Here is a 10,507-nt window from a genome sequence, read left to right on the forward strand (position 1 = left end):
ACGCACCCGCAAAGCTCGACACGCTGATCGCGGCCGGGCTACGGGCGTGTCGGGCTTTGCGGGTGCGTAGATGACCTTTACCACGAACAGCCAGACATACGCCGGCCACGATCAGCGTGTCGGGCTTTGCGGGTGCGTAGATGACCTTTACCACGAACAGCCAGACGCCGATCTCCAGCACTGCTTTCGGCTTCAAAGTGGTGGACTTGGCGTCTACCATATTGCAGTTCGGCTTGACGCACGTGGCGAGCGCGCTGGTCAGCTTCTTCCAGTTTTGCGCTGATAAGTTGGGGTGGGGCAAGGATGCACCTATCTCTGCTGCCTCTGCCTCTGCGTAAGGTGGCAGGGTAAGGTGGCATGTGTGTTGAAGGTGCCGTTGTTCGAGGCGTGTTGAGGTAGTCAGCACTTCCGAGGTTGTAGTGGCTGTCTGCGTGTCGACACAGCGCTGGGCTGTCACGTCTTCCCATGGGCTGATGCAACCCGCACGTGCCCCGCTAGTTGTAATGCAACAACGACGACTCCAGCACCGCTGCGGATTCGACCGCCAGCACCGGCACCAGCTCAGCACCCACGTGCTGCGACACTGGCGAGCTCAAAGCTGGCGGCGCCGACGCAAGTCCCAGCGAGTGCAAGCCCGCCTGGGCAGGCAGCGCGTAATATTGTGCCTGCACAGGCGGCACCGTCTCGGGTCAAGCAGCCGACGCCACCCCGACTGCCTACCTGCCGCTCGACACTCGGCGGCCGGTAGTTCTTGCGCTTGCCCGTGCTGCTCAGTCTTCTCGCACACGGGAACGGTGCAGTCAATGAAGCCGGACATGTAGGCGGCACCCTGATGCACCACCCGCTCACGGCAGTCAGCCCGCGCGCTATCCACCCTTGCACCTTCACGCTGCCGTCGTGCGTCGCGGCAGGGTCGGTCGTGGTGGTGGCGGGACTGTCGCTGGTGCCCGTGGGCGCTGCCTCGTCGTCCTTGGTTGCGGCTTTGCCGCCACTGCCTGGCTGGGTCGGCTGCTTGACCCGAGACGGTGCCGCCTGTGCAGGCACAATATTACGCGCTGCCTGCCCAGGCGGGCTTGCACTCGCTGGGACTTGCGTCGGCGCCGCCAGCTTTGAGCTCGCCAGTGTCGCAGCACGTGGGTGCTGAGCTGGTGCCGGTGCTGGCGGTCGAATCCGCAGCGGTGCTGGAGTCGTCGTTGTTGCATCCCCCCCCCAGCTTCGGTGATGAGTCGTCGCCGAGGCTGGCATAGTAGACGACATATCGCTCAGCCGCTGCGAGAGCGGCACGCGCGCCGGGGGCATTGCAGAGAACCATGCTGATCACAAAGGTGGGATAATGGCTCACTGGGTGCTGCTGCGGTGCTGGGACCTGCGGCTGCACTGCTAGGCCCTGCCGCTGCTGGGTGACGGCTTGGCGGCTTGGGGATCCTGCTAGTGGTTGTTCGGGCCTTGCCAGGAGCTGCGGGACCGCTCACCGGTGACCGCGGAGCTGACGCACTGCGCTGAACTGCTGGAGGCGGCTCCCTGGGCGGTGACGGCGGGCGGCTCCTACTGCTGCCTGCAAACTTGGTTCCCGCTCTGGTAGCCCCTAACTCCCGCTGCCTGTCGCCTGATCTGGGCGCAGGCAGACCTGAGTCGAGCAAACCCCTGAGCTCGCGACTCGCCAGATCTTACAGCTTGCGCGCGCCGTTGTGAAGTCTTGACGGCGCACGCTCGAGACAGCAGTGACCGCAGCGCTCACACAGGTGTCGGCGGCTCAATGTAACAGTCGTAATGCATGTTGACTTGGTATGGCAGCTAGGTCTGGCTAGCGGTCTTTGACCGCGCTTGGCCGTGCTGGCACTACCCGCCGAAGCAACACTCCTCAACAGCCGCCTGGATCTCACGCCTCAGACTGCACCCTACGTTAGGCTTTGCCTGAGCACTAACAGCCTGTTGGGCTTGGGTGCGCCGCTTGGCGGCTAGCGATGCTGCTTGACGCCTCGGTAGCGGCGCTTGACGCCGCCGGACTTCTTGACGCTGCGCCCACGGTCGCGCTGGTGCAGGAGGTCAGTGTCGCGCTGGGTCTTGAGATCGAGCAGCCGTGCGCGGCGCCGACGGATGCAGGTCGCGCTTATCCGTCAGCGGGTTGCGTTGAATGCCAGCAGGTAGTCGACTCGACGCCAGAAGGCCTCGTCCTCGTTGCGCCTTGGCTGGAAGCGGAGGATTCGGGAGGGCTGCCTGTAGACCTGCGTGGGGTGGAGCCACCCGCAGGACTGGCTCTCCACGTAACGGAAGACCTCTTGTGGTCTGCTGTGGTCCCTTGCTCCGCGGACCAGCAGAACAGGCGGTCGACGGACAAAACGTGCTCCGTCTCGGTATGTTACAATTATTCGGCAGTCTGTGACGTGACTGCACACGGACGGGTCTTTAACTCTGAAATCGCTAAATGAAAGTCGTTCAAGTAGCTCAAGCAAAGACAAGCTTGCTTGAGCTCTGTCACGCGCTAACCTCGCTACCTCCGCATGGGACGCGGGCCAGTTCAGCCACCGCCCACCAGGCTAGCCTGACCGCTAACGACTGGCGCCCCAACACACGAGGCTTAGCAACATAGCATACACACGATACACTGGGAAATGCGGCGGCCTGAGCCCAGTCAACGGCTCAGCCACCCGGTTCCACGAACTCAACACACGACACACGCGACTGGCACGACCGGCAACTCCCCTCACAGCCTCTTACGGCACCCCGGGTCTTGCCCTTCCGTCTGCCGTACGCGCATCGGCACAGCTAAACACAGCACGGTGACACGCTATGCTAGGTAACCCGCTGGGGTGTGACAGGGCAAAGCATTTGACATTGCGCCACCTCACCGCGCTGTGGGCACTTGAGCAGGCTACACACGTGGACGGTTTGGGTTGGCTTGCCCCTTCCCCCGAAGGGGGAGGGGCGGAAGCCATTGCGGTCGCATCGAGTCCCAGACGGGGCCCCCTCGGTTATTCCAGTTTTATGTGCAGTTACGTCGGGAAACCCGAACGTAGCCAGAATTCTTGTGCAAATAATACGCCATTCAATTTGTCCCAAGCGATGCATAACTTTGCGGAAACGCAAGGAAGACGTCAGACTAGAGGCGAAGGGATTGGAGGATCCCGGCGCTCGATAGCGCCATCGGGTTGCAATTCTTGTCAGCCGCGGACTTGTGATGGCACCTCAAGGCAATAAACATTTTACAAGACATTGTAAGTGCGAAGCGCATGCGCCCTCGCCGATCGGCAAAAGCAGCGACGCCGGTTGCTTCATCTCGATGGATCAGCTGCGCAGATTGTGTGGTATCAACGGTGCATACTATCGTGGTGACGATTTCGCGAAATCATGTGCAACATCTCGGGGCCCCCCACCCCCCCCCCCCGCCCCCGCCCCGCCCACGCTCTCTCGCCTTGGCTCGCACAGTCCGGGCACCGGGCATCCCTCCCCCCGCACCCCCCTCCCACCCCGTTCGCAGAACTGCGACTGCGCGGAACTGGATGCTGGGAATGAGCCCATAGCCGATAGCTGGGATCGGGGGTTAATTCCCGTCATGCCTGCAATGGTGCGCAATGCGACAGGGGGAGGGGGCAAGCCGGGGTACTGCGTAGCGGTAGGTGTTTTGACAGGGTGACATGCATCGCACATATACAACTTGGCGCATCACTGCAACAACAGACAAGTGTCTAGCAAGACCAGGTTGCACAGGTTATTGGCCATGCAGGCAGAGGCCGAGTGGACGAATCAAAGGGAGCTGTGGACAGGCTGAACTAGGTTGCGTATTTGACAGCCACCCTGGTTTGTTTTCCGCGGCCATCCTCCACTTGACAACCGCCTTGCCGCACCCTTCTTTCTGCCGTTCTCTTTCCTCCTGTCCTCGCATGTCCTCCTGGCTCACCGCGGATGCCTGGCTGCGTTCCAGGTGGGTTTATTTTGTGGGTTTCGCGTTGTCGCGAATGGCAGCCTAGTCGCGCGCGAGCTGGTACACGTCAGCCCTGCCCGGACCGGCAGTCTGCTTCACGCCAGTGTAACCATTTGGTGCGCCTGCTGTGGAGCCGCGTGAGGCTGTCTCATCTTGAAAGGTAACAAGCAACTGCAATTGCTGCTAACTCTAACTTCTTTCTTGCTGCTTGCTAGCCTGGAGCACTCGATGGCGTCTAGCATTTGCATTCACACTAGCTTTCATTTCTCTGGACTGACAGTAATGGGCCGGTGCGTGCAGAACTACATGTATGGCAGTGTGAATGGCAGTGTGCCTGCACGTTTGGGGGGATTCCCGACCGCAACAATTGGCTGGGGAGAGGAGACGGGCTTTTTTCATTGACTGTGCGGGCGAGCGTGCCGTTGCGCTCGCCTCCCACCCAGGATTTGAGCGTACGGCTGCTGTGTGGGCGCCGCGTGGTTTGTAGCATTGTTTGCGCTGTGTTTTTCCTAGTTGGGTCTGGGCGAGCTGGTTCCTGGTGGGCTTCCACAGAAGGCGCAGCCCAATGGGGCGGAGCTGCCAGGAGGTCTGAGCGCTGTTGAGCCGTGTAGAAATAGGTTGTTGTCGTGTTACCGTAGCAGTCGCGGGGGTGTTTAGGGGCGTTTGGTGTCGTGTTTCGGTCAGGTCAGGTTCGTGGAGGCTGGAGGCGCCCATGCAGGGGCCAGGCTTGCGGTGTTGCTCCCTCTCGCATGAGCTATCGTGCGTAGCCTGTCACGCATCGGATTGATCACCCGCTCGCTGTTCCTGTGTGCACTGGGGACTAAGCTACGAGACGCTTTATTTCACGCAACTAAAACTTCACCACCGGGGCTCAGCTGCCAGCCGCTCGCCAAAGCCGCAACAACTAGCCCAACAACAGAGGCCCGCTCGGCCTAGTCCACCGAGCACTCAGTCACTGAGAAGGAGACCGCTTTCGCCCCCGGAGTAGCCATCGACAGCTGACGAGCTTCGACCGCCCGCTGGCGCTGGCCGTCACATCCTAGCTGCCTCCAGCACTCCAGCCCCCGGTGGCAGCGGTTTAGCAGAACGATTGGCTCGTGTAAGGCCTGAGGAACGCCAGGCCAAGAGTGGACTTACCAGAGAGCACAACATTGTTGTTGTTGTTGTTTCGTTACATGATTAGGAGTGTGCGTGAAACAACGCGCATTTGAAGTTAACTTTTGGTGTTTGGTGGGTATTATTGGTTAAGGAGGCGTCTTCCCTGATGAGGCACTCGCAGATGTGGACTACATGCTGTCGCTGCACAAGGGGCAGCGTGCTAAGAAAGCGCATGTGGTGAGAGGGTTCAGGCCAGGTGACCGCGTGCGATTGCTGGAGGGCAAGTAAGGCGCCGTTTGACAAGTAAGGAGAAGGCCACCTACTCAAAGCAAATCTACGCCGCGACACGGAAGGAGGGCGATCGCTTCGCTGTGGAGGGCAAGCGGCGCCTGTACCGCCCGTCAGAGGTTCGGTTGGTGGGTGGCGGGTGAGGCCAAGCGACAGGCAGAGGCCGCGCAGGAGCAGCGCCAGATGCGGCGCGTTGCTTGCGCTCTTGCGACCACTCAGCAGCACACCCGCTGCGCCGGCGCCCGCGAAGAAGCCTGCGGGGGGCAAGCGCGGCGGCCACAGGAACGGCAAGCTCGAGCAGGTGCATGGCGAAACACACTTCGAGGTATCACGCTTCGAGGCGAGCAAGTGAGCGCATTAACATCTATCGCAGACCCACCGCTATGGCCACACCCGTTGTGAGCGCCCATCCAGCGCGCCCCAAGCGTTACACCGACTCCCGGCCTCAGCCGGGAGCTACGTGACCACGGCGCCACGCGCTACAAGAACACTGGCACCATCAAGTGCAACATGCTCAGCGCGGTTAAGAAGCACAACGAGGACGACGCCTCGGGCTCATCCAAGAAGGGCGTTGTGCTGCTGCTGGCGCTCGCGCTGATGGTGGCCGCTGCTGGCTGCGCGGCGGCGAGCTGTGGGCTTCAGGCCCGCGTTGTGGCGATGCAGTTCCGCGCCAATCGCGTCAATTCTCTGCGTACATGGCGGGGCTGGGTGAGGAGGGCGTGGAGGCCGCCCTTACGGCGAAGTTTGATAGCCCCGAGGCCTTCTCTGCGTACATGGCGGGGCTGGGTGCGAAGGGCGGTGAGAAAAGAGCGGAGAGCTGGAAGGCTGCTGCTGGGAGCGATGAAGCCTACAGCGAGGAAATGAAGAAGGTGCGGGCTGAGAGGGGTGTGATTGGCAGGTGGAGTGTGTTGCTTGATGGCGTGGGCATGGCCCTGGAACGTCAATGGGGGGGCTGTGCGCGTTCAGGGGTACACGGGGGACGTTCGGGACAGTCGTTGCGGATGGGTGGGAGAGGACGGGCCGCGGGCAAGCTGCGGTGCCTGCTGTGCCTGGCGCTGCGGCCGCACGCCACGCCACGTACGCAGCCCGCGCAAGGGTAAGTCGCAGTCCAGCATCTGCTGCAATAGTTGCTGCAGTAATTACAAGGTCAACAAGAAGGGCGTTGTTTCCAGCGTAAAGGGTGTCCGCAAGGGCAAGCTGACGGCGGAGCTGGCGGTGACGGCGCGCAAGGCGATTGAGATGAGGCAGAAGGCGGAGGAGGCTAAGGAGGTGGTGCTCGTTAGCGACAGTGACAGTGACGCGGCGTAGGCCTTTATGGGGTGGCAAGCTACAGGTTTTAGTCACATTCAAAGGGTTCCCTAAAGCGGAGTGGCTGCCTGCGAAGCAGCTGCAGGAGGACCTGAGCCCCGACGCCTACAGCGCGCTGCGCAAGGCGATGAAAGTAACCTGATGCATCCATGTTTATATATCACGCAAAATATATCAAATTCTGCAATTATTTTTACACTGTTGCAGCCTGGTGCGACGCACGAGTTTTGCCGGAATTTCGGCCGAGTTTCACGCGAGTTTTGCGCGCATTCCCCGCCAGTTTTAGCCGAGTTTCCCCCGAGTTCCGGGGCGCCCCGCCCGCGCGTGCCAACCAGCGACTATCATGCACTCCAGCGCGTCCCGCCCGCGCTGGAGCCCAACTGTCAACCGTGTGAGACCGTGTGCGCTCAGAGGCAGCTTATGGAAACCGGGTCTGCCCCATGCGTCTCTCTGAGTTTACACGCAGCTCACACACGCAGCTTCCCAAACGTCACGCGCACGACTATGCACTCCCACTCGCGCTGCGCGCCAATCACCAGCCTCCGCCAAGCCCCGCCTTACTCTGTTGCAGCTTCCCACACGCGTGCGCGCTCAACTGCCAGCTCCCACTCGCGCACCTGCCGACTAGCACCAACTGCCCGTGTGCGTCACTACAGTCATGTAGCTTCCGAGCCGGGCAACCGTGCAACTACCTGCTCACACTCGCGCAGCTGCCGACTGCCACGCTACCTCCTGTACGGCTGAGGGGGGTGGGGGTGCCGTACACGAGTTGGTTGGGGGTTAGTCGGAGCTGTCCTAGAATCCCCATTATACTATTTTTTCACGTGCTGCCACGGCAGGACAGCGCCCTTAGTAGGCGCCCGCGTCAAGGTGGCTGGGTTGATAACGGCCCGGGATCAGCCCTTTTCCTGCCATAAGGCAGCCACCTCCTTGTTCACGTGCAGGCGGCTGGCTGCATGCAGCATGAAGCGTGTGCGGGGTGCTGCAGGGCAGGTCCCCAAAGGCCACAGCATGATGTGCCCAGGTCCGAAAGCCCCCTCCTGAGTCTTGACCATGACCAAACCACGGGATCAGAGGCAAGGCGTGCTGGCGACACGCACGGCGAAGTGGTAACGCAGGTATTGCTGGTCCGTTTGCTGAAAACCAAAATGCATGCTGGTCACGGCGTGCTGGCGTGTTTAATATCTCATAGACGACAATGCTTGGCAGGGCGCAGCGAAGCGAAGGCCTGCGTGTGGGAATGGGGCTGCCGGGCCGGGGGAAGGGGGCTGCCGGCGCAGAGGATCTGGCGTGCGAGTGCTGAGGTACAGTCCTTGAGTCCTTCATTGACGGATGTAATAGCCACCAGGGTTGCGTAGTACGCGACCCCCCCCCTCTCCATAATACGCGTATTAATACAGCGTACTACGAACTATGCAACCCTGATAGCCACGGCAGCATGGCACGGCGCTGGCACGGGACGGCGGTGGTGGTGGTGGTGGGGGGCGCTGGGACAAGGTTAAGGCAGGATGGCAAAGCCCCGTAGAGTGCAGCTGAGTCCCAGACCCCAGCAGATGGCAGACACTTTGCAACAGCAGGGCAGGAGTGCGCGGCTGGTCAAACGCCGGAGTTATTGTAACGACAAGTTGCTGGCTAGCTGGAAGTTTGCTGACGCGCATTCCTCACGCTCTGGGCGCCCGGCCAGGCGATTGCACCAGGCACACACACCGCAAGGAGGAGAATGGAGTGGAGTGCGGGTCCGGAGGGATGCGCTCATAAGGCCTTCACGCATGTAGCTCGACGCGCATGCCTACCAGCGGGATAGTCCCCGCATCCCTGTGCCGGACAAACACGTCGCGCATTTACCGCAAATGACCCCTTGGTGCTCGCAGCTTGCTAACTCGAGAACAGGGAATTGCAAGAATCTCGCGCTGGGCTGGTTCCACCCGGCTTTCCACGGCTTCCTCGCATCAACTCACAGGTCCGCCAACCCGCCCCGCTTTTCAGGACCGATCGTTCCATGCACCACCTACAATAATGCGGTAGCTGCTGTGCGTGCCGTCCGTCGCGTGTGCCGTGTGTCTGGTCCGTGTCCGTGTCCAATACACGTCGCCCGTCCCCCCCTTTGGGCTGGTATTTACGACCCCCCTCACCCCGGGACCCCGCCCCAGGGGACACGCTGCCCGCCCGCCGCCACGGTCCCGCAAACCTCCTACTGCCTTCGTGACACTTCGAACCGAAGAGATGCCACACAACTGACAACCCGGCATGCCGTACGCCTGCGGCAGTCCGGCTCTTCGCATTCCTACACACTCCTACATACACACACGCACACATACACACACACACACACACACACGTCCCCAACCCCACTGCTGTTCCGCGCCGCACGCTGCCCTGCTCTATCAATGTGAGGCCAACCCCTCCACACACACACCACAAGGCCCCAACACTTGTTGCAACGTGTGGTCTGCATAACATACCCCCCGCTAATTTGTTGGAGTCGGGCACATAACCCCCCCCCCCCCACCACCACCACCACACACCCACACCCACACACGACGCATGGAGTTCCACACCTTATAAACCTTGCAAGCCGTCGCAACTGCTGCGATGCCCGCAGATTCTACTGCTACCTCCTCACGCACTGTGCCGCGCGCGACTCGTCATCCCGCACCGTCTTCCAGCTCCTCCTCCTCGCCTTGTTGTTGCTGCTGCTGCTGCTGCCGGCCGCCGCTACTTCCCACACCCCTCTACTGCCCACAACCGCCGGCCCTCCTTTAGAACCCTCGTTGACCAGCCTCGCACGCGCGCGCCCCCACACCCCTGGCGGCGAGCGCGCCTGCCTCCTCCATACTCATCCGCCACCCCTTCTTTCATTCTTGTACCTGCGCCCTTCCTCACCGCACCGCACACCTGCGCCAAAACCCTATCCGCCACCTACGGCAGCCCGCCCGGGGCAGCCACCGCCCAAGTGCAGCCGCCACCCACGCCCCACACCCACACCCACACCACACCACACCACACCACACCACACCACACCACACCACACCACACCACACCACACCACACCACACCACACCACACCACACCCACGCCCCACCCCACACCACGCCACACCGCACACCACGCTCTACGGCAGCAGGCTGCTGGCGCGCTCCGCCCGCGCCGCCGCCGCCGCCGCCGCCGCCGCGCTGGCGGCCTGGGGGTCGTGCAGCTCGTATACGGTGCAGTGGTCTGCGCCGGCGGCTGCGAGCACAGGCGCGTAGGCGTGGAATGCCATGGCGGTGACGGCACCCACGCGGTGGGGTGCGAGCAGCGTGGAGGAGTTGCCTGGGCGCAGCGTGCCCACCACGTCGCCCGAGTCCGTCCAGATCTTAACCACCTGCGCAGTGGGTTGGTTGGTTGATGTTGGTTGACTGCGGTTAAATGCTAGGGGAGTAGTTGTTGTGGTTGGTTGTGCATGCTTGCATCAGAGTGAAGAAGCGGATCAGTCAAACAATCACGACTGCTGACTGCTGCTGACGCCACTTCCCAACCCCGACCCGCTCACAAGTCCAAACCCCCAACTCCTCGACCCCCAAACCCCGTGCCCCAACCCCCAAACACAGATCCTACCCCCCAGTTCTCCCCAGTCCTCCACGCCTTTCCCCAGCACGCGCACCTGGCTGCTGGTCCCAGTAGCAAGCAGCGGCGCCATGGTGTGTCCCGCCAGCGCACACACGCCGCCCTTGGTGTGCGCCTGCAGCACCTTGGTCGTCACAGCCCCGCCCGACCCCAAACCTCCCGCCCCGCCCGCCCCGCCCGCCTCCGGCGCCGGGCTGGGCGCGCGCGGCGCAGCCGCGCCGCCGCCTCCCTCCTCCGCCCTCATCCGCCGCCGCCGTTGTCGTCGCCACGACGCCGGGCGCCGCG

The 10,507-nt window shown here is 62.2% G+C and overlaps 3 protein-coding genes across 3 annotated transcripts in view; 1 reads left to right on the top strand and 2 right to left on the bottom strand.

The window, feature by feature from the left end:
* Positions 1 to 64: 64 nt before the first annotated feature.
* CHLRE_08g371879v5 (uncharacterized protein) lies at positions 65 to 2,420 on the bottom strand. Its single transcript, XM_043065049.1, has 3 exons — positions 1,628 to 2,420; positions 883 to 1,269; positions 65 to 665 (listed from the first exon to the last, which is right to left on the bottom strand). The coding sequence occupies exons 2-3, from the start codon at positions 1,255 to 1,257 to the stop codon at positions 495 to 497; spliced, it is 546 nt and encodes a 181-aa protein (XP_042922050.1). The 5' UTR covers positions 1,258 to 1,269; positions 1,628 to 2,420; the 3' UTR covers positions 65 to 494.
* A 2,330-nt stretch (positions 2,421 to 4,750) lies between these two features.
* Positions 4,751 to 6,792, top strand: CHLRE_08g371918v5 (uncharacterized protein). The gene is made up of 2 exons (XM_043065050.1): positions 4,751 to 5,304; positions 5,528 to 6,792. Exons 1-2 carry the CDS (start codon positions 5,213 to 5,215, stop codon positions 5,658 to 5,660), a joined length of 225 nt encoding a protein of 74 aa, XP_042922051.1. The 5' UTR covers positions 4,751 to 5,212; the 3' UTR covers positions 5,661 to 6,792.
* A 1,572-nt stretch (positions 6,793 to 8,364) lies between these two features.
* Positions 8,365 to 10,507, bottom strand: part of CHLRE_08g371957v5 (uncharacterized protein) — a 14,916-nt gene continuing 12,773 nt past the window's right edge. The window contains exons 23-24 of the mRNA XM_043065051.1: positions 10,260 to 10,416; positions 8,365 to 9,980 (exon numbers count right to left, since the gene is read on the bottom strand). Coding sequence (XP_042922052.1) covers positions 9,729 to 9,980; positions 10,260 to 10,416 — 409 coding nt within the window. The 3' untranslated portion in view covers positions 8,365 to 9,728. The remainder of the gene's footprint in view (positions 9,981 to 10,259; positions 10,417 to 10,507) is intronic.

The sequence above is a fragment of the Chlamydomonas reinhardtii genome, chromosome 8, assembly GCF_000002595.2.
Source record: "Chlamydomonas reinhardtii strain CC-503 cw92 mt+ chromosome 8, whole genome shotgun sequence".
NCBI classification, from domain to species: domain Eukaryota; kingdom Viridiplantae; phylum Chlorophyta; class Chlorophyceae; order Chlamydomonadales; family Chlamydomonadaceae; genus Chlamydomonas; species Chlamydomonas reinhardtii.